This window comes from Oryctolagus cuniculus, chromosome 7 (assembly GCF_964237555.1).
Source record: "Oryctolagus cuniculus chromosome 7, mOryCun1.1, whole genome shotgun sequence".
Classification (NCBI taxonomy): domain Eukaryota; kingdom Metazoa; phylum Chordata; class Mammalia; order Lagomorpha; family Leporidae; genus Oryctolagus; species Oryctolagus cuniculus.
The window spans coordinates 73,550,161-73,574,168 of record NC_091438.1 but is presented as its reverse complement, the minus strand read 5'-3'; the positions used below and the strand labels follow the sequence as shown (position 1 = coordinate 73,574,168).

General features: G+C 37.5%; 1 protein-coding gene across 1 annotated transcript in view; it reads right to left on the bottom strand.

Moving 5' to 3' along the window:
- The window catches only part of DPYD (dihydropyrimidine dehydrogenase), a 962,084-nt gene that overhangs the window by 5,751 nt on the left and 932,325 nt on the right, over positions 1 to 24,008 (bottom strand). The window contains exon 21 of the mRNA XM_008264835.4: positions 15,649 to 15,792. Coding sequence (XP_008263057.2) covers positions 15,649 to 15,792 — 144 coding nt within the window. The remainder of the gene's footprint in view (positions 1 to 15,648; positions 15,793 to 24,008) is intronic.

Genomic DNA, 24,008 nt, shown 5'->3' with positions numbered 1-24,008 from the left:
TAATTAGAGCCTAAGTATTTCTGCCCTCTGAAAGATGGGCAGCATGCATGCCTGGCTTAGTAATACAAGGTCTAGTTAACTGTGTTCAATAGGTTTTCTACCGGGTAATCTAAAACAGTGTGTCTGCGAACATAAAGAAAAAAAATGACAGCTCTTTCAGTTACATTTTCCTTTTTCAATTTTGGCCCTTGAAAGATCCAAAGGTAAAGTAATGTGAAAAGGGTAATGCAGTTAAGGTAGAAAACTTTACATCATCAGGAATGAGCAGAATAAAGTTACGGTGCTATGCATTCATATCAATGTATTTGGATTCTGGATTTTCACTTAGAAAAGTACTTTTGGTAGCACTCTCCTCTGTTGTATGTGAGGAATGCATTTCATTATTTAAAAATATAATTTACATTAATTAATTAGGCTGATCCAATAGTTAAATTAGATGCTCTTTTACTTTTCAGAACTAGACTTTTCTTCATTCACCACTGAAGATCTTTCACGCAGTTACACACCGCTTTGTTCATATTAATTGGAAGTGTACTTAATATGTGAAGCACAGAGAATGCTTCATCAACAATAAGAAACACTTTGTTTCATAATGCAAAACAGAAGAATGTACCAATGTTTGTCAAATGAGTATGCTGTTAAGATTTTCGGCTTTTGTTTCTAACTTTTAAAATGAAGATTTTTTGTTTGAATTCAAGGTCCATGTTCAAGGAGGTCTCTTACTTAAAGCCATCTTTCCATATTCTCTTTGGTATTTTATTTTCTGCTCTTTCTTTTTTGACCTTGGTTACCTTTCTTTACTTTTTTTTTCTACTTGAGCTCTAAATGACAATATCCTCATTACCATGAGCTTTCAAACTGAGAAAAAGTTTACATTATTTATACAGTTCATTTGTGTATCTCTCCAGCAGTAAGATGATAGAAAACTTCAAATACTGTCTTCCCTGTTTTCTTTTCAATGTGTTGAAGTTATAATTTCAAGTATACTGCAGTCTGTTTGTATGTGGACACTTGATGTCCACATCAATATCTTCATTCTGAATTATTCTGACAAACTCAAGATCTCCATATATCAACTGCAGGATGAGTCTTGTCACTAGAAATTGGAACTGCAAATTCATCACTTATTAAACTTATCAAAACAACACAAGGCTGGATCTTCCTTTGTATTTCCTCAGTTTTGTGAATAGCATTGGGATTCCCAATCATGGAGGCTTCAAATTGCAGAGTTATGTTTCCAATTTATCCCTGCTCCATATCTCATCTGCTGCCAAGTCTCTGAGTTCTGAATTTACATTATCTTTAGAATCCTCTTTGCATATGTACTATCATATTAATCATTATAACTCAATTTCTCATTGTCTGTAATGAAGTTATAAAGATCTGTTTGATAAGTTCTATCCTTATAGTCTTCCTTTCCCACTATACCCTATGCAATGTTGCCATCTTATGAAATGTTGTATCCCAGGTGCATTAGCAGAGAGCTAGATCAGAAGTGGAGTAGCTAGGATTCGAACCGGCACCCATATGAGATGCCAGCATTGTAGGAAGCAGCCTAACCTGTTACACCACAGTGTTGGCCCCTACATTTAGGTTTCTATATATGGTGTCTCAGTAGACTTTATTCACCTTTATGTCTCATGTGTTGTGTTTTATTCCTGCAGATCATTAATGAACACCCAAATTTTTGTTGGAACAAATGTATCTTTTGTATTTCTATATATTAAAACACAGTATCATAGTAGGCATATAGATGGGATAATAATAATACTAAATATTTTTATAAGTATTTTAAATATAAAATAATCATACACAAATTATATGGATATGTTTAATATTTTCTAATGGTATTTTAAGACAGTAAATGTATGAGGTCACTATCTGGCTGAAAAGAGCCATTTATATGTTATAGAAAACAGTTTTGTCAATGTAATAAATAAGTCAGTCCAAACAGTTGCTTCATTGACTCAGATCATGATGACTGAAATAACCAGTAAATATTCAAAATTTGAATAAGTGGGAAATTCCCTGGGCAGTCCTCAAGCTTATACAGCTTCTTCAAAGGAAACAATATATATGCCTAAGAAACTTTTTTGTATGAGACAAGTCCATATTCCATATACATTAAATGTGCCTTTTGCTCTACATTAGAGATTTGCTGTTGTCATTTAAAAACATCATTGTTTAATGTGAAGCCAAATAAAAACAGCGCTTTCAACTTCTAGAAGTTATTACCACATGGTTCTAAAAATTCACTCCTCATTCATCATAGCTCTTTAAGAAAATTGTATTTGTTTTTGATCTGGAAGAGGATAAAGAAATGACAACTATTTTAAATCATTTTGGGAAAGAGTATCAGATAGAATAAGTTATAATTCTAGTTGACTGGAAACGTGGACATTTGTTTAAAACCCAAAGCCTGCAGGTAGTTATGCTAGCTTATGAATACCCTAGAGTATATAGCCTGGAATTCAGTGTTTGCTGAAAGATGCATATAATCAGTAAAGCACATATGGCTAGTTTAGTCCCTCTTGGACACACATCTGTGAAGCTTAGGGAACCTTCATTCATTATTCCATGCAGGGTGTGGATATACCAAGGTCATGCAATCTGTTGTAGCTATCCCTGATTAGTGGCAATGTTTATGTGTTGATGTGGTGTGTGCCTGTGTGTCTGTATAGAAAGTGATGGTAAATCTTTTAAATTATAGATGATACACTTGATTTTAATATAAGTATTCTCAAAAAATTGTTATGAAGTACTACAGGATTTGTCAATTCTTTGTTTAGGATAATCAAAAGACTTTTTTAAAAGATAGACCAGTCAATATTCCTGTCTGACATAAATTATGGCCAGACAATGAGGCTCCTGACCCCATCCCTGATGTTTCATGCTTAATTTTATTATGATTAATATGAAGTTATTAGTTTGAGTCTATTTTATAACTGATGGAAGTATTTTGCAATTGTGATTGTTATTGGGCATGCTAACTGTTTTTCTAGCTTCTTCATATTTGATTAGCAAACTTACAACAATTCTTGTAAATAAGTGCCCTTCAAGTCCAGGACCAAGGACAGTATTCTATGGGTTGTCACCAAGACTTTTAACCTAAAGGGATTCAACATTTAAGTTATTTGGGCATAGCTGTTTAATTACTTAACTACTTCCTTATATGTACCACTATTGATGTTCCATGTCCTTAGCTTTTTACACAATGTTTATGTCTTGTCTATTAAACCTATCAGATAGGAAATGAGACAATTTGTTTTGCTCTCACTGAATTTATGCTGATTTCCAATAACTTCTTGCTTACAAATGTTACCGAATCAAAAGCTTAATAATCTTTGTAGAGTTCCACTGGGGTTAGGTCTCAATCTTTCTAGTTACCCCCAATACCCCTATCACTTTCCTTTTATAAAGATCCAATGTCTCATGTGCCATTTATGACTAAGTAGTATGGTACAGTGATCCCATACAACAACACTTTAAAAAATATAGCATGCAATTTATTTTTATATCCCTTGGAATGTCCTTTGAACCAGAAGGCATACAGGAAGCTAATTAATATAAAAGGATATCCTGAGTTTAAATTCAGTAGAATTCTGATAATTGAGGATTCAGCTTGAACATGCTGAGATGGGAGGGCAGAAAGTATGATCCAGAAAACGTAGAAATAGACTGGCCGGAGAGGTTTACAAGAGTTAGGATAGAACCAAGTAAGAAAGTGGGACTAGATGTGGTATGAGAGGGTAGGTGAGAGAGACAGATTGGAGAGGGCTGGCTGGGACGAAGGCTTGTACAGTACAGAGTTGCATCTCTCATCACTGCATTCTTTCTGTGCAGGGTAGACTTTAAAAGAGTAAATTCTGGCAGAACACTTTGATTTAAATTCATTTAATGGAGTTAAGTGCATTTTTATGATATCCTTGCCCATCTTAGGCTTTCACCCTCAAATACTTTTTCCTTACCCTGTCAGTTCTAAAAGCATTCTCTATGGAGTTGCTGGAAAGGTAACAGAAGTGGAAACAGTTCTTCTCTCTAACTGTAATTTAACTAAAGTCTACCATCTGCTTGGAGTAGTGGGTGTATTTTTCTATCTCTTTACTTTTAATAGGCAAGAAAACATTCCATTTTTCCTAATATTTTCTCCAAACTCAGGTCATTTGAATCTTTGGCATTTCTGACCCAAACTTAAATGTTGACCGCACTCTTTTCTGTCCATTATCAGTAATGCAGTGGCTTCTCTCGTATGACCCTTGAACAATGGGGGTGTCTACACAGAATCTTTTTCTTATGCCTTGGGAATCTTAGTGATCCTGTCATAACAATTCCATTGGACAGCTTCTCAATCTGCTTGGTCCATCTTCTGATTAGAGTTGCTGACTACGAAATAACAGATACTGTTATATCTGCACTTCTTGGAATTAAATTTATTCAAGATGATGCACTGGTATATCTGAGCTCAGACTTCCTTCCTTTGGCCCAGTGAATTTTCAGTGAGCATGGGAGGGCTACTTTCTTTTCAGATTCCTTTCATTGCCATTTTTCCTGAAACAGACTTTTGTAGAGTCAGATATAAGCCAAGGTGGCAAGTCCTCTCTTTTGAGGGATTAAATTTCCAACAAGGCAATTCAATAATTTTTCTGATGTTTTGCTTTTAGTGGAGTGGGATTTTCATCTGAAGTCTGTGAAGGCTTTCGTCGCGACTCTATCTTGCCTGCCCATATTAACCATCGGGTTGCTAGGTCTCTGATGTAGTCCCAGGATAATGTTTCTGTTCTTCTTTCACTTCGCTCCCCGGCAGCTGCTTCCTCCATGCCTCACCCTCGGGTTTGTGGATTGCCACGCGTGTGTATATCTTTTTGACATATACTGCTCCTCTCCAGCCCTTTGATTAGACCTATTTATTCCACACCAGATATGCCTTTCCATTGCCATATTCCGGTCGGGAGCCATCTCTCAACAAATCTTGAGACTTTTGAGACTTCAGAGATTTTTTTTTTTTACCATATTCTGTTCAGTTTTTAAAGTTCAGTTGGAAAATTTTTCATCCACCATTTGGTGGTGTACAGATAATTGAGACTATTAATGTTGCCCCCAGCCTGTTTCTCTAGGATCTTCTGAGAATTGCTGGGCAAGTTCTCTACTATTTTTCTTCCTATGCCATCGCCTTTATGCTCCATGGTATCTAATATGGTCTTACAGTTTTATCTGAGTACTTTCCTCCTTCCCTTCACAATTCAATTGAAAAAATAAACCACTCGATCAGGCTGACTGGTCTCCTGCCAGCACTGTAGTGCCAGTCTTATGAGATGTAGTCCATCTCTTACGAGAAGCAGCAGGAAGAAGAGATGAAAACATCACTAGTGCCCCTAAACCATTCATTTTCCTACCCAGAAATTCAAAGACATTAGAGATACATTCTTGGCTTCATAAAGAGAACGAAAACTCATTCTCATATGGATCAACAGAAGTGGGAAGCATTTGGGGGACTTTATAAGTCTTGGCAGCCTCCCAAGTCTGTGTTATATGCTGCCTGGGAATAAAGCACATTTCTCATGTAGTTGGGCCAAATGTGCACACTGTCACTGCAGCTCTCCTCAGCAAGGAGATGAAACGACTCCTCCAGGAGGCCTTGCCTGGTGTCTTCTCTGTGGCGCAGGTGACCCTACGGACTCAATCAGGAGCGTGTTCAGCAGGTCCTGGTTCATCCTACAGAAGGAAAAATTTTACACCTAGGGCTGGGGGCCAGGTCTCTATTTCTTCTTCCATCCCCTTCTCTCTCCCCTCACCCTTCCTGCACTGTTTTTGATTACATCCTTCCCTGTCAGAATCTCCTTCGTTCTGTTTCCTTCACGCATCAGGAGCTCCAAGGTATGGCAACACACACACGGTGAATGGTGTGTCATTATGACAAGGAAATCAACAAGTGGCAAAGAGAAAGAGGAGACTGACTGGAAGCCGCCAGGCTGCGCCCAGGGCTCCAGATCATTCCTCAGAGCAGGACTGAGGACCTCAGGGGCCATTCTTCATTCCCAGGGCCAGGAGAAGCAGCAAAGCTTGTAGGCCAGCGAGGACTCCAGGCGCTCAAGGAACCACTCGTCACCACGTAACACTGGCACAGCCCCTGCTGACCCTCCAGCTGCCATCCCTAGCAGTTCCATTAGTCTTTTAGATTCTGTGGTTAAGACTGACCAAGAATCCAAGTTATTTTCCTCATGATTGCTTCCCAGTTCTGTCCTTTCTATGAATGCCTATAGAACAAATCACAGCGTTTACCACCTGGATATCACTGCCTGCTTGATCCAGGAGTTGTGCACTGGCTGTGATGTGCCATGGCTGCAGGTTACCGCAAGTATGTTTGAACATTATGCTTTGCAGACATACGTATTTGTTTCTAATTTGTTAGGGAGAGGAGTTGGGGAGTCACGACAGACAGCAGAGGACAGTACTCAAGGGACGAGAGTCTAGAGCTAGACTTTGGATCCAAATCTTTGCTTTGCTCCATCCCAGCTGTGTGACCTTGGGCAAGTCATTTAACCTCTCTGTTTGTCAATTACTTAATCAGTAAAACAGAAATGATAGGGGTACTTCATAAGGTTACTATGAGGATTAAATGAGCTAATTCACAAGCACGTAGCAGTGCTTGAAACCTCCTAAGTACTCAATAAATATTAGCTTTTATTATTAATTCTCTGCTTAATTAACACTCATTTATTAAACTCTATTTTAAATAACACCATCTCTGTGAAGCTTTCCACAATTACCCGAGGCAGAACTAATCCCTTTCACTCCTCTGTTTTCCCAGAGCATTTTGTACATATTTGATTGAACTGTAAATAATTTTTAACATGTGTCTTTCTCCCTTGCTAGACGATGAGCTCCATACGGGTAGATTTCCTACTTTTTAAAATTCATGTTGTATTCTGAGTTTCTACCACAATTCCTGGATCACAGTGAGTGCATAATAAATACATGTCAGTGCTACATTTCCATCGAGATCTCAACAATCCCTCAGCTTTGGACCATGCCCTGTATGTCTTTGGAATCTCCCACAGTCCGTGGCATACTGCTGGTCACATAGCAAATCTTCAATAAATACTTGCTGATTGACTTGACATTGCAACTGCCTACCTCTGAAGCAACAGACCATTAAATCATATCTGAGGCATTTATAAGGAAAAAAGAACAAAAGACAAGATCTATTGAGCATGGCTTGCTTAGAAATAATATTGTCACATTCATAACTAAGGAAGATGGGCTAGATTAGAAACTTGAATGCATGACTGAAAAGCCTGTTCAGACAAGAGGGCTTAGTTAACTTTGCGAGACACTGGGGCTCTTTCTGCAGCAGATGGGGAATAATATACTGTGGTAGCTGAGAGGATAAACAAGGCAGTGTCGTGGAGTTTAAACTATCGAACAGAGGAATCTATAAAGAGGCCAGCAGAGAGGAGGGAAGAAACAAGATAAAATAAACAGATGGGTGGACAGAGAAAATATTAAGCATGAAAACAGACAATCCAGACCCTCCAGGAAAAAGGGACCAGGAAAAAAATATGTCAAGGGCAGAAGAAGCACTGTAGGGAAAACACAACAGCAATAATGAAGCAGCAGAGGTAAATACATGGTGTGCCTGGGTGTGTGTGCTAGGCAAAAATAAATAAATAAAATAAAATAAATGGACAAGAAGCCATGTCTGAGGCACATACAGAGAGAAAATGACTCTGAAAGGGAATGTGGCTGTTAATTTCCATGGGGACTGAACGACCTCACAGCCACATCATCCATATGGGCAAGAGGACAGGGAACTTGTGGCATGGTGGCAATAGCCACGCTTCCTTACATTTGAATAGAACTGTGCTGCATTCAACACTTCACACATATCCTTTCATTTAAAACAATGGAGTTGAGGCTTTCTGACATTGTCTGTCTAGTACCTAATTTCCCTCCCGCTAGTCTCTCCCCTGGATTGTTACAATCGCCTTCCAACTGGGCTCCCTGATCCACCCCTCCCCATCTAGGATCTTCTGTCACCACTGCAGGCAGGAGTCTTTGCAAAAATAAATTTAAAAGAACCCCCCACATGTTCCGTGGAAGGTTTGCCACTTTCCAGGTCTTAGTATTGTCTGTTCTTTCTGTATAGAACACTCTTACACCGTTCATTTCCTCACGTATTCAGGTATATGATCAAATGCCATCTAATCAGCCTCTCAGAAAATTTCTCTTGTCTTAATCTGTTCTATGTTCTCCCTAACACTTGGCTTATTGTGTATTCACTTGTTTACTTGCTATTGTCTGTTTCTCCCTACTAAGATGTAAGCTCCAGGATAGATGAGGTTGTGTGCACTACTGGATTACCACTGACTGTACCAGTACTGCAACATAGTGGTTGCATATTCACAGTTATTGCATGCAGGATGAAGTGGACCCACAGGTGAATATGACAACTATTGCCAGGTAGAGGTTGGAATCTCATCAAATGTTCGTGAGAGACAAACAAGTGAATCAAGGTGTTGCTGGAAAAGCAATCCCTGCTTTCTTTGGCCCATTTCCTACTTCCTAAGACTTTTTTTTTTTTTTTTTTGCTTTCCCCCACACTATCAATTTCTTCTGGAAATTCTGTTTCGTTGAGCACTTCTTTGAATTTTCTTCCTTAGAACTTCGTACTCCCTCCCAGGGTATTAAGTAAAAAATAAGATAATGTATATCAAGCATCTGTGTTTTGTTTGGAACACTGTAGGCAGTTGAAATGTTAATTCTTTCTCCCTTCTATCCTCAGCACAGCCTATAATTAATTGCCTTACTCTTACTGATTTCGATAAAGTCTCAATTTTTATGCCACACCAAAAAAAATTAAATCTAAAGACACTAAGAACAAATGTTGATTCATTTTATTTTTCTTCATCTCAGTCAAACCATCAAAAATCTGGTCATCGTAATCTTATTCTGAACTCCTTACTATCTTTTATACTTCAATATAATGAGTACTGGTAAATCTTAGGGGAAAAATTTATAAGATTTTTATCAATGTTTTCTCGGTCTCCATCAGTGCTACTTACCAAATCCAGGACTACCTGATATTCCTCATTTCCTTACCCTCCCAGTGCCTACCTTGTCTGTGGGTTCCTTAAATGTTACTTCCTTGGTAGCACTGGCCCTGTCAAATTACATTAGGTGTCATTATAAAAAAACATTCCCTAAATCCTTTATCTTTTCCATATAGCTCATACCATGAATGTGATTTTACATCATTAATGAGAATTTTAAAATACCTGTCTCCTTCTCTATTCTCTATGTTTTGTGAGGACAGAGCTTTGTATGTACCAAGAAGCTCAATTCCCAGTGCAATGCTTGTCTCATGGTAAGTATGCAATAACGATTATCTAGAGAATATATAATCTTCCTTAAAACTGCTAACTTGGTTGGCCTCCTGAGCTTTACATTCTCCTACATCTCATTCTTCAGTTCACTTATATTTTGGACAAATGGGAACATACAGTCACCTTAACCTATTATCCTCTGCAATTTGTCCATTCCTAAAATTATACCTTACAGCAAATGACATTTATTTAGGACATATTTGGTATAGGCATCATACTAAAAGCACTTCACACATCCTCTAATTTATAACCCTAGGAAGCAGAGACTTTTAAACATTTATTTCTTTATTTGAAAGGTGGTGTGTGTGTGTGTGCATGTGTGCATGTGTGTGTGTGTGTGTGTGTGTATGTGTGTGTGTGACATGAGGGAGGAGAGAGACAAGTGTGTTGGGTTGTCTGGGTCTCTCACATATGTGACAGGAATCCAAGTTCTTGATTCATCATTTGTTGTTCCCCAAAGTGCACGTCAACAAAAAGCTGTATATGGGCATGGAGCTGAGACTTAAATCCAGGCACTACAAAATGGGATGAGGGCATCTCAATCAGTGTCTAAACCACTATACCAAATGCCTGTCCCTGAGGTAGACATTATTTTTATATCTCCATTTCACAGATTAGGTACAAAAGGAGAGTACACACAGTTACTAAATGGCAGTGCCATAGTTTGAACATAGGCATTGTGACAGAGTAGTCCCTGCTTAGTTCAGGAAACTCTCCTATAACAAATGTCATCTCCTAAAGTCTTACAAACTTTGTTTTGCATTTTGATGAAGGAAATAGCTTCTTAAGGTATTTTAGGTCACTTTCTTTAAACATGACTACTGACTAAAATGATGCTGTTAAGCACAGCCTTTGTTTCATGAGATGTCCCTCCTAGATATGGTTTGAACGCATCTTCTAAAAGTCACGTGTTGGAAACCTATTCTCAAATTCCTATGCTTATGGTATTTGGAGGCAGGACTGTTGGGAAGTCATTAGATGAATTCATGAGGGCAGGGTTCATGATCACCTTGGTGACTATGAAAGAAGACAAAGGGCCATCTGAGGAGCACAACTGTATTGTCCCAGCAGGTGATGCCCTCTGTCATATTATCATGTGATAATGATCCCAGAGCTGAGTAGATCCCAGGGCTACGTTCCTCAACTTCCCAGCCTCTAGAATCATAAACCAATAAACCTGTACTCTTTACAAATTGCCAGTCTCATGCATTTGGTTATGGCAACAGAAAATGGAGTGAGACACACCTATTAATCCAAGATAACCTAATGTATTTTCTGCAATCTAGCCCCTCCCTTCTTGCTAAGGATACAGTTCTTTAGTCATGCCCCTCTGTCATCTTCAGCTTTTCTCTCCTAGCATATAAACACACTCAAGTCTAGATGAATATAGTTTAAATGAGCTAGCCTTTCTCTCTTCTCCATTTCTTTTTCTTATAATCATCCTTCTGGTCTTTCTCAAGTTACTGAAAGATTACTTTGCACACTTTGTTTTTACTGTCTCAATCTTTATTCATTCTTCAATTTACTGCATCCTGGATTCTAGCTTTCAGCACTCCACTGAAACTGCTTATTAAATCAGGGTAGCTAAAACATGATGTGCCTGAAAGCTGTGTAAGGAGTTTACCTTGGGACCATGGCTATAAAGGGAAAATTTTGTAAAATAATTAGATCTGCATTTTGCAAATAATAGTTCTTAATATTTGGAGGATAGATTTTATGAGAATTACAATGAAATCATGAGGTCAGATAATGGAATGTGTATTAGAATTCCAGGTGAGAAGGTGTGACTGCACGATAGACTTGGCAGTATGAATAGAAAAACAGGGAGATGTGAGAAATCAAAAGGTAGATATGAACAGAACAAGTAATGGGATGGAATCTAGACCAAATCACAGGTTTCTGACTTAGGTATTCAAAGTTAAGTAAAAATATTTTTTGATTATCATGTTGGATAAAAATTTAAAAGTTCATTATTAATGAATGTCTAAGAAATGGAATCCCTACTATTTTTGCAGGAATATAAATTTGCACATTCTTTCTGGAGAATAAGTTGGAAATATGTATCAAAAGTCCTAAAATTTCATGACTTATAACTTATAAGTAGTGAATAATAAGAGGTCTACACAAAGATTTCTGTACAAATATACAGATATCATCATTTGTAAAAAGTTTGGGAAACAACCTAATGCTCAACAATAGGTTGACTTTTAAAAATCAATAAATGCATATTGTGAAATACTATAAAATCACTAAAATGATGGAAAACAAAATCATATTCTTTGATGAAAATTCTATGTAAGAATTAAGTATAAATACATTTTCTGTGCCAGTATTACAATATTATACTCAGAGGGCAGGCATTTGGCACAGCAGTTAGGATGCTGCTCCGGATGCTTACATCCGCCTAGTTCAAGTCCTCAGAACTCAGCTTCCAATCCAGTTTGCTTTCTGGGAGATCTAGATTGATTTTTGGGCTCCTGTCTCCGGCCTGGTCCAGCCCTAGCTGTTGTGGATATTTGGGGAGTGAGCCAGCCGACGGAAGATCTCTATCTATCTGCCTTTTAAATAAAATAAAATTAAGTCAATAAAAATCTTAAAAAGAGTACACTGAGGTATAGAAAATTGACTAGAATTTTATAAATCTAAATTTTAATGGTTATTGGACTCTGGGTAACTTTTATATTTATCTTTGTGCTCTTAACATTAAAAGAAAAAGCCAAACAAAACAAAACAAATGAACTTATAGAAGGTCAGGGATGAGGATGGACAGGGGAGAGGGAAAGGGATTTCTTTGTCCAGTAGTTTCATTTTACAGACCTTTTATGAGATATTCTACCTAAATCAAATGATTATTGCTACAAATGTGACAAAATCCCCATGTCTTAATTGCTTTACTAATGACCTTCACATTGTTGCATGTGAGGTCTTCATCTTCCATAAGCTGTTTCTAGATCTATTCCATACATTCTCTAGAAAGAATCCCAAATCTTTGAATTATTTCTCATGAGTCAGTCTTCTGAATTCACTGAACTAGCAATTCTCAGTCTCACCTCCATCTCCTATGTTACTACTTCACTATGTGAAAGTGAAATTATCTAATCTCTGTTTGTCCCTCAATTTTCTCATCTTTAAAATGAGGATAAAGGCAATGCTTATCCTAGGCACTTTAGGTTAAATGTATCATGTACAGTGCTGAGAACATTGTAGGCTTATTAAAGCTGTTGGTAACCAAATACTTCCATAGGTAATACTAGGCAAGAAAACTTCTCTCTGGAAAACCATATTTGAATACAAACAAAATCATATCTTATTAGGGAACAACTACTTAAGTGAAAAATCATAGGGGCCAGTGTTGTGGTGCAGTGGGTTAAGCCATGGCTTGTGATGCTAGCACCCCAAATCAGAGTGCTGGTTCCAGCCCCAGCTTCTCCACTTCCAATCTAGCTTCCTGCTGATACACCTAGGAAGGCAGCATGTGGTGGCCCAAATGCTTGGACCTCTGCTTCCCTAGTGTGAGATCTAGATGGTGTTCTTGGCTCCTAGCTTTGGTCCAGCCCCGTCCTGGATGATGCGGCCATTTGGGGAGTGAACCAGCAGCTGGAAGATATCTCTGTCTTTCCATCTCTCCCTGTAGCTCTGCCTTTCAAATAAATGAATAAATAAATCTTTTAAAATGCAATAAAAAAACCTCATGTTCTAGAGATCAGGCATCATGTGAAGTTACACTGGATCCATGGATATCTCCAGAGAAAAGAATAGACTTCTTTACCTTCCTTCTTCAAAATCACATGCTATCCTTCACTCTAAATAAAGCCTTACAGAAAGCAAGATGGAGTAAACAGTAGTGAGATTTCACTAGAAACTGAGAAAATATACTACAGTAGCTCCTTCATGTGTCAGCACAGACATGGTCTTCTATGCTAGTCCGACAGTATATAATGTCCCTTTTTTTTTTTTTTTTTTTTTTTTTCAGGCAGAGTGGACAGTGAGAGAGAGAGACAGAGAGAAAGGTCTTCCTTTTGCCGTTGGTTCGCCCTCCAATGGCCGCCGCGGCTGGTGCGCTGCGGCCGGCGCACCGCGCTTATCCGATGGCAGGAGCCAGGTGCTTCTCCTGGTCTCCCTTGGGGTGCAGGGCGCAAGCACTTGGGCCATCCTCCACTGCACTCCCTGGCCATAGCAGAGAGCTGGCCTGGAAGAGGGGCAACCAGGACAGAATCCGGCGCCCTGACCGGGACTAGAACCCGGTGTGCAGGCGCCGCAAGGCGGAGGATTAGCCTAGTGAGCCACGGTGCTGGCTAGTATATAATGTCTTAAGGCTTATATAACATATTATACCAGGAGCAGGCACTTCACTCTGGATAACCTTTAAAATGAGGCAACTTACAAGAGGATGCACGTTGAATCACTTTTCTAAGACTCTATCTCTTCTTGATACTTCAGAAACTCTTTACTTCTCTGGCTTCACATTTCATTGGTTTACTTAATTCTTCTAAGTGTGACTTATTTTGAGAGGAGCTAGTACTCTACCAACTTTAATTCAATCACAGTAGGTTTTGGTTTATCCTGTTTTCTCTGTATTTCTAGGTTATCAATGCATTCTTAGAAGTATTAGAGAGCCAGAACAGGTTAAAATGATATCATGCTTTTATATTTCAAATACAAATAATATTTTCTTCTGAAATTTTTACACCTAAAGAAAAGATTCCTACATACAGAGATTTGACATTTAATTCAAACTAATTAAGAAGAGAGAGAGAGAGCCAGGAGAATTCCCACTTAACTTCACATCACATAATGATCATAGCCAAACAGAAGGGAAACATGGCTTATGAAGGATTTGGCCTACCTCTCCCATTAGTGCATTAAGTTTTTCCATAAGGATCATGCATCTAACTGGACAGGAAAAGTTCAGCCCAGCAGTTGAGGCTATACTGCTGCCCATCTTATTTGGAATTACAGCCGCGAAGTGATTAGGGTCAGTCATGTCTAGGTTTCCTTTCAGAACTTTGCATTGCTTAAATGTTCTAACATCAACTCTAAACTCCACTATTGTTAGCATATGACCCATTTTATTTTTCTCATGGGTAGAGGGGATTTTTAATGGTTCAAATCTCCAGGTGACTACCAAAAAATTAATTTTAGCAAGGTGTACTTGAGAATACCTAAGAACAAGCTTTTTAGTTGATGTTGCAAACAGAAAACAAAGGCTGGAGGAGAGTGTCCTTCACATAGGAGTGACAGCTGCAGTAACTGCAAACCACATTTCAGTGATGGCAATTTCAGAGAAAATGCCATCCAATAAAATACTGTATTCCCCATTGGGGCCGCTTTAAAGTAAGTCTACCTTGTGGGGACAGAGAGCAGGAGAAGAATGGGCGTGGCTACAAAAGGGTAACCTCTGAGACTCTGGTGGTGATGAACTGTTCTGTATCTTGAGTAGAGTGGTGGGTGAATGCACAACCTATATGTATTTGAAAAAAAGTGCACACAACTCAATACAAACACACACACACACACACACACAAAGATACATAGACATAAAACTGGAGAAATTGAATTAGGATTGGCAAATGGTTTCTTCTGAAATTTCTACATATAAGGAAAAGATGATCATATAATAACCATAGCCCAACAGTATCCTGGTTGTGATTTCATACTATACCAGCTGGGAAATAGGATAAAGTGCAGGAGACTTCTGTTTAATTTCTTACAATGGCATGTGGAGCTACATTTCTTTCAAAACAGAAAGTTTAAGAAAAAAAGAAATGTAACATGCAAATAGAATTCTGTCTTATTGGTAATCTTCACTATTTTCCAGAAAATAACCTCTTTAGAACTAAATGAGAGTATAGTTTTTCCAAAGGCCAAATCAGAGAAAGTTTTCCCATAATGTGAAGTATCATATTGAAATAGATGATGCATATTGATAATGAAGTTATACTTCATGACTAATATGAAATTTCTTGGAGTTAACTATGGGTTAAGGTAATTTTTGAAAGACTACAAGTTCTCCTTAATATCTTGCTACATTTTTTACTATATAAAAATTTCTATAAAACACATAATTGACAGTACTCTAAAAATATAAAATATATAACTAAAAGTTTAAAAATCCAAATAAAATTATTCTATAGTTGAATTGCATTTTACAATAGAAGTTTAGAAACAATTTAGCAATATATTTAAACAGTAAGTAATTATTTAAACCATTATGTATATTTAATGAGTAAAATAATCATATTTATAAATTTGGCTTAATTTTTACCTTGATGGTAGGAACAGGCTTTTTGGGGATAAAATAATTTTTCTTGAGTGGTGAAAAATCTGCTTTTTGTTCTTTTAGCCTAATCTTGTTTTCAGCTATGATTTTCTTGCGCTGTTCAAGATAAGGTCCAAAACTTGGCAGTTTCTAAAAGGAAAACACACAAAGAGGAAAGCATGGTAATTCACAGAAAAGACAAGTGGGAGGACATGACCTCATATATATCATCGGCACACAAATGCGTGGTTTGGGATTGTTTCAGGTATCTGCAGGTAGGTCTTCATGAACCCTGGGACCCCAGTGTTCCAGGCCTAAGATTCCATTCAGCATTAGAAGGAAAACAAGAGCACAATACTCTATCCAAGATTATGCCTTGGATCTACGCTTGTTAATTAAAATACATTTCTCAGTGGAATAAAGCTCCCAATGGTAAACCAAATCCATCCACTTAAAACAATAGCTATTAGTTAAAACATTTGTTTGGCTTGTATAGACAGAAGGTGAAACCTATTGATGCTTTTTTTCCCCTTCATCAGGTTTCTAGCAGGATATAGACACAGCATAGGCCCTGACAAATGTTTTTGTCAATAGCAGAGGTATTTTGCCAAAGTTCTAATCTGTATCTCTATTTTATTGTGTTCAAATTCTTACTACATCTCTTTAAAGATTGTAACTAATGTTGATTGCAGTTTACTGGAATGGCTGAAAAACAAAATGGTAAAAATATTGATTTCTCTGTGCAGAAAATAAATTTTATTTTGCATGAAAGAGGCAAAAATAGAAATGAAATGCAGAAGACAAATTGTAATGCTTAAACTCTATCAGCATTCAACATCACATCACAGCTTTAAATCTCAAGGTTATTCAATAGTATTTTACAAAGTTCATTTCGAAAGATACCTGGGCGTCATGGAAAAATGCTAAGTGGTTTCAAGTTAACACGAAAATGCCCTCATACCATTCATTATCACACAATTATTTCCTCTTCACTTTGTCCTTCCCCTCTGCTCGAACCTTTGATCCTCACTTTTACCGACACACGACACACATTGCTGGTGACAGACACCACTGAATTCCAAATGTTTTGTGTCCGCCTGTAACCTGGAATTGCTAGGTCTCTTTTATAAGACTGCAAAAACACACTTTCTCTCCTGCAGAATAAAGCCCATTTATCTAGCTGATGGAGGTTTGGAAAACTACAGCACTCCAAGGTCATCCTGATCTCTGACCTAGCAAGTACTTTGGTGAAAAATCACACTTGTTTCAAAACACCCGGCCTCCACTTGCCAGGTTGCATAATGTCCCAGGAAAATGAGTTCTCTGGTCCTCTAGAGGTCTCAGTGTGGTAAGTAAACTGAACTCAAACCGTGTTCCAAGCAAGCCACACTGCAACCTGCAATTGTGAATTTATATTAGCAATAAACAGATTTCTGTGGCAATATCTAAGACTGTTAGCTCCATTATCAATTTACTATAATTATGTCAACAAGTCAAGTCAGTGGAAACAATGTCATGAATGCAAAATTAATTCATATACAATTAGACTAGAACTGTGTACTTCATCTGTATACCTTAATGCTTTACTAAATTATAATATTTAATACTTGCAATAAAGTAAGATGATATGATGGGAGGAGAGCATGTTTTGCATCTCTAACTATAACCAAGAGGTGCTGACTTGATAGAAGCATAAGTAAATAAGAGTATGAAACAAATCCTCAACACTAATCACATATGTCAGCCTCCTCAATATAGAAAAGATAATACGTGTTTGAAAGGTGCTCTCATAAAATGATCTTTTTCCTGGGGCAGATGAGGTGTTAGGGATTACACTCAGTGCCAAAGACATGCCCTTGAGGTCCAGATAACACCTCATATGGTGGTGAACGCATGTCCACATGATATAAATCTTGTCTGAATGTCGCCTTCTCACTTTTCTTATACATCAAGGGCACCTAAGTCCTAATCTTCTATTCTTGAAGATTATCAAGAATGGTTAAGTGTTGAAACACATGACCTGTGGTCCCAGCAGGCCCTTCGTGTTAGCAAGTTCCATACAAATCTGAACCAAATCCTCATTCCCTGGTTTGATCTCACCTCACTCAATACTGTTTAATTCCACCTGAGAGCTTTGTCAAGCCTGTATGAACGAAATTCTTCTTGGAAATTTATTAACTGTCATTTTTGAAGCATAATTCAGAATAAAATTTTTTTTCCATTTAGATAATTCTTTATCCAAATGGAGAGAAAAAGCATGTGATTAAGTTAAAGCAGCAACAATTTCAAATTGTTGCAACGACTGTAATAATAGCAATGATAATATGATAAAAATAAAAATGCTTAGTATTTGAAAGTCCCTTGCTGCTGAATGGAATACAGTGAGTAAACAGCTATCGGCTCCATGTTCTCCATGTTTTTTTTTTTTTGTTTGTTTTTTAATTTTGCACTGGCTGATCACACTGGCCATATACAAATGTCAGGCAGCATTTCTATGGCCAAAAGTGCCATGGTTGTAATGTGTTAATCTTTTATAATTAGTCCTAAACAGACATTCTCAATAGAATACAGAGATTGTTATAGGATTTTCCTTGTGCGTAGGTTAGAAGAATTAATGACAGAAAACTGTTGCCAGATTTCTCTTCAGTTTGAAGGTCCACATACACACAATACCAGTAACTGCTCCCTCAACTTCCCACCAGGCATCTCCAAATAAAACTGTGCTCATCTGTGTGCAATTCCTCACTGCCATGTGGCAAGTCCAGAGCTAAGGTAGACTGTTAGCTTCCCAAACATCAAGACTGCCATAGGCATCTTGTTTCCTCATTTAGTACAGACAGAGTTTTAAGTGCTCCCTTATTTTAAAACTGTACTGTTTGCATTCAAGTGGCTCTAGGATTTTTGGTACTGGACATTTTAAAGGTCACGTTTTCTTAAGATATATTAAAAAAAAAATCGATTGTCTCCTGCATTAGAGGATCACTTTTACACACACTATATGGAGGTATATGTTATGTTCTGATCTTGCCCCAAAAAAACAAAACTAACAAAAAAAACACAGAGAGCAAAACGAAGCTAAGAAAAGGTGAAGATGAACGCACAGTTAGCTGCTGCGTGTGTGTGCAATCAGTGATGATTAATAAAGCATTTAGTTCAAATCTCGGCCAGAACATATAGTTAATTGATTTCCTATTGCAGGAGAAGCAGCAGCAGGGCCTGGCGGAGGCAGCAGCAGGAGCTTCTCCTCTTCATTCATTATTTTCTTACAGAGAAAGTTGCAGCCTGCGGTAACTCAGAGAGGTTTTGAGCGTCATGCTATATTTCTTAAACAAAAGAAAAAGTTCTTTAGGACTCTCGAAAGCTGCTTTGCTACTGATGAACTGAACAAAGCTCAGAAATGGTGTGATTTTTGTTTCAATAGTTTCCAGGGATTCATCATTGATGAATTTATTCTCTCCAGAAAAGCTAAATCCTACTCATTTAAAGATAACAGTATCTCACACTAAAACTGTCTCTATCCAGATATAAAAAGCATTACATTGCCGATGGAAAAGTGACAACAGAATGAATCAACAATGATACCTTAAGCCTGAGAAGCTTTGAGGTAAAGAAGTGTATTTGGATTATAATTTATTCGTAGATCAATCTAAAGGTAATTGAGCATATTATGAAGTAGAAAGGGGTTCTTGTTTCTAATAGAAGTAGGCACTGGTGTCTTCCAGTTTAACTGCATAATTTTTATGAGAATAGAAGTAAGTAGGCTAATAGCCCTAGTCTATACTACTGTGCTAGATCATCAATGTTTTCTTAATCATCATCTCTGACCTGACTGGAAACAATAACAGAAGGAAAGTAACTACTTTAGTGTCTAATTGGTAATAACATGAAAAGATAAACAGATTTCAGGTTTCTACTGAGTGATATATATATATATTTATATATACATAGAGGAATATGGATATGTGTATCTAAGACTTACCTGCTTTTTGTGTATATATGTAATTATGTGCATATACTATGATAGACTGAAGGATAAAGACTATAAAGAATATATTTGACTATATTTCACAACTATGTAAAAGTTGACTTTTTAAAAACATATATGTTCTTTCATGGCACTATTAGTCTTTTAACATTTCTTCAACCCATTAGAATTTCAAATGTCTTTGCTGGACCTTTTCCTATGCTACCTTAGAAGCTAAATACTTTCCACATGGGGTGTGTGTGTGTGTGTGTGTGTGTGTATAGTTACATTTAAATTAATTTTATAAGTATCTCTTACTATTCATTAAGGACTGGTGTCAGACTGAATTATTGCTATAGCTTGAATCTGATTTGTTTCCCTAAACTCTTTGCAGGAGTTTAAACTATGAAGTATTATGCTTATGGTATCCAGGGTAGAAAGTTAATCGGACTGTGTGGTTTAGAGATGTACCTTTGGATTAAACAGATTAGATAAGGTCATTAGGGTGGACCCCCAATGATTAAATATAGGTGGTTTTATAAGGATGGGGAGCGAAGCCACCCAGATACAGACAGACACATTCACCTGCTATCGGTTGTCATGTGGTGGTCTGCACTGCCTTGGGAATCTGTCATCAAGAAAGCCATGGCCAGATGAGGTCCCAAGACCTTGTACCATCAGAACTGTGAGCCACAATAAGCTTATAAACTTAGCCTGCCTCAAATATTTCATTACAGTAACAAGAAACCGAATAATAAATTATTTATATTTTTGAAGTTACCCAAAATATTATTTATCAAAGTCACTCCAAAACTGAACTGAAATTGAATAATCAACACTTCAAGAGAAAAACAAAGAGAATAAGTTCTGTTCAGAGTTGAAATTTTAAAAATTCAATAAGAAAATTGTACTAGTTTTGTATATATGAAATTTATAGAAAGTGGGAGTATTGTGGTTGAATGGTTAGGAGCATAGTTCCCTTGAGACTGTTTTGTCATCTGAAAAATGACCATTGTGAGATTAAAATGAAATAATGCACATAAAATTCCTAATGTACCCTAATTTCAATCACTGTTCTCTCAGCACGATGCAAGGACTCATGGGGGATAGAGATGAGGACTCTGTTTTCTGTTCTCAATGTTTGAATTCCATTATTTTTCTTCATCCCACCAAGAAACTGTGAAATTATCAGCTATACTGTTGTACTTGACACTGGTTTTTATATCAAACTCAGTTTTAACATGGCTTAGATTCAGAAACTCAGATTATTTTCCTATATTTAATTGGCATGTAATTCTTCATCACTAATATAACACTAAGTCATTTTTGATGATATTACTAGGTTTGAACAGTGGAAAACAATAAGAGGATACAGAGAAAAATATATTACAAGTTATCATGTTATGTGATGCTCAATTGTGCAAATGGGACACTAAAGTTGGATCTGCAAAGTATATGAAATATGACCATTTGTTAACTTGATAATTTTTTAAATTTTATTTAATGAATATAAATTTACAAAGTACAGCTTATGGATTACAATGCCCCCCCCATAAATTCCCTCCCACCCGCAACCCTCCCCTTTCCCACTCCCTCTCCCCTTCCATTCACATCAAGATTCATTTTCGATTCTCTTGATATACAGAAGATCAGTTTAGCATACATTAAGTAAAGATTTCAACAGTTTGCTCCCACACAGAAACACAAAGTGAAAAATACTGTTTGAGTACTAGTTATAGCATTAAATCACAATGTACAGCACATTAAGGACAGAGATCCTACATAAGGAGTAAGTGCACAGTGACTCCTGTTGTTGACTTAACAAATTGACACTCTTGTTTATGGCATCAGTAATCACCCTAGGCTCTTGTCATGAGTTGCCAAGGCTATGGAAGCCTTTTGAGTTCACCGACTCTGATCATATTTAGACAAGGTCGTAGTCAGAGTGGAAGTTCTTTCCTCCCTTCAGAGAAAGGTACCTCCTTCTTTGATGGCCCATTCTTTCCACTGGGATCTCACTTGTGGAGATCTTTCATTTAGGTCATTTTATTTTTTTTGCCAGAGTATCTTGGCTTTCCATGCCTGAAATACTCTCATGGGCTTTTCAGCCGGATCCGCATGCCTTAAGGGCTGATTCTGAGGCCAGAGTGCTGTTTAGGACATCTGCCATTCTATGAGTCTGCTGTGTATCTCGCTTCCCATGTTGGATCGTTCTCTCCCTTTTTGATTCTATCAGTTAGTATTTGCAGACACTAGTCTTGTTTATGTGATCCCTTTGACTCTTTTCCTATCATTATGATCAATTGTGAACAGAAATTGATCACCTGGACTAGTGAGATGGCATTGGTGCATGCCACCTTGATGGGATTGAATTGGAATCCCCTGGTACGTTTCTAACTCTACCATTTGGGGCAAGTCAGCTTGAGCATGTCCCAATTTGTACATCTCTTCCCTCTCTTATTCCTACTCTTATATTTAACAGCGATCACCTTTCAGTTAAGTTTCAACACTTAAGAATAACTGTGTATTGATTACAGAATTCAACCAAAAATATTAAGTAGAACAAACAAAAAAAATACTAAGAGGGATAATGTATTAAGTTGTTCATCAACAGTCAGGGCAAGGGCTGATCAAGTCACCGTTTCTCATAGTGTTCATTTCACTTTAACAGGTTTCCTTTTTGGTGCTCGGTTAGTTACCTGTTAAAGTTAACTTGATAATTTAAGCATGCAACTATTGATAAAAAATCCGATGTCTAAATCAGTCAAAAGTAATTATGGTTCATGTTTCACAGTGAAAGTAGAAAGCCAGCATTCACATAGCAGTTAGGCTACTGCTTTAGGAGTCAAAATTGCATGAAAATCACCATTTTGTACTCATTAGCTTTATGACTCTGAGCCAATTACTTAACTATTCTGCTACTAATTTTTCTTATTAATGAAATGAGGATGACAGGATCTAACTCATGATGTTGGTATAAGCATGAAATGGAAGAATGTTTGTAAAATGCACGCCTGCCAATTTAGTTCCATAAACTGAACTGCTTATACTGCTTATATTTCATTGTGTACTGTGCTCTGTATTTCCTTGTTCATGTTTTTCTTCTTCTAGGAATGCCCCATCCTCACCTTTGTTACCAGGCACATGCCAATCTGGCTTCATAGCACCTGGTTTACTGATCCCATTCTTTGCCCGTGTTAGAGGCCTCTCCCAGTTTTCCAGAGTACCTTGGGCATATTTTAATCCTTTCACCTACTAAACTGACTCATTACTATGAGACTTTGCTTCCATCTTTTCTACTTGAGAGCCTGGAGAGGTAGTTTTTGCCCCAGTACATAGTAAGTGCTCAATATATTTTTAAAAACTTAACAAATGAATAAATGAATGCTTTGAATGTATCATAAAGATTGCTTATTGTTTGAAATGTCCAATAATCCCAAAAATTACTTTCAGAAAGAAATTAAATGATGTAAACAAGACTTTCAATGTTAAAAATGATGCATGGTAAAAAACAATTGTCCTTACACAACAACTGTGATCCATAAATTCAAAAAACATTTCTAAAGTGAAAGACATTTGAAATCTATATATAAAAGACAGTCTGTGACCTTAAAGAGCCTATAGTTAATAAGAATTGCAATAGCCGGTGACAAGGGCTGTGGCAGAGGTGACGCAGGCTGTTATATGAGCAGTGACAATGTGTACCTAAGTCAGGTTGAGGGGTCAGAGATTTTCTTGAGGAGGTGACATCTGAGCTAAGATCTGAAGGATAAGGTGAAGGCAGGATGGCAAGAAGTGCAGAGGGAGACGTGAGGGTCAGGGAAGGGGAAGGGGATCCTCCAGGTGGAAGAAGCAGCAGAGGCAGAAGGGTGACATTTTGGAAGAGACACCGGGCAACAAACAGTCTGCCTTGCATTTAGTAAAGTACAAGAGGGCAAGGTGCTTCCTTGTGACAAGCTAGCAGAGCACATTTTATTGTGAAGTGACAAAGTTGGAAAGTGTATTAGGAAGAACGTCAATCAAGAGAAGAAAAACCAACATCAATAGCATGCCAGTGAGATACAATAGCAGTAGGACTTGCTTTTCGCCAAATGCTGTTCAGGTGCTGGGGCTTGGGGCCACAGAGTCAAACAGGATGGGAGGCTGCACTGAGCCTTGTGAGGAAGACTGACTCCATATTAAAAGGAACAGCATAAGCAAGTTAATTTTGAAATAGCATTTAAATGATTCATATCAGGTTTCTCTAAAGAAAGAAACTGTCATACTTAAAGCAGTAACTTGTAAAGCAACGCCTTTATATTGGGTTTGGGAAAGGCAGATCTGGACTACAGTGGAAGAGAATATCAACGGGAGGTCAGATTGGAGAGTGTGGGACTTCAGTGAGAGCAGGGTGACCTGCAGG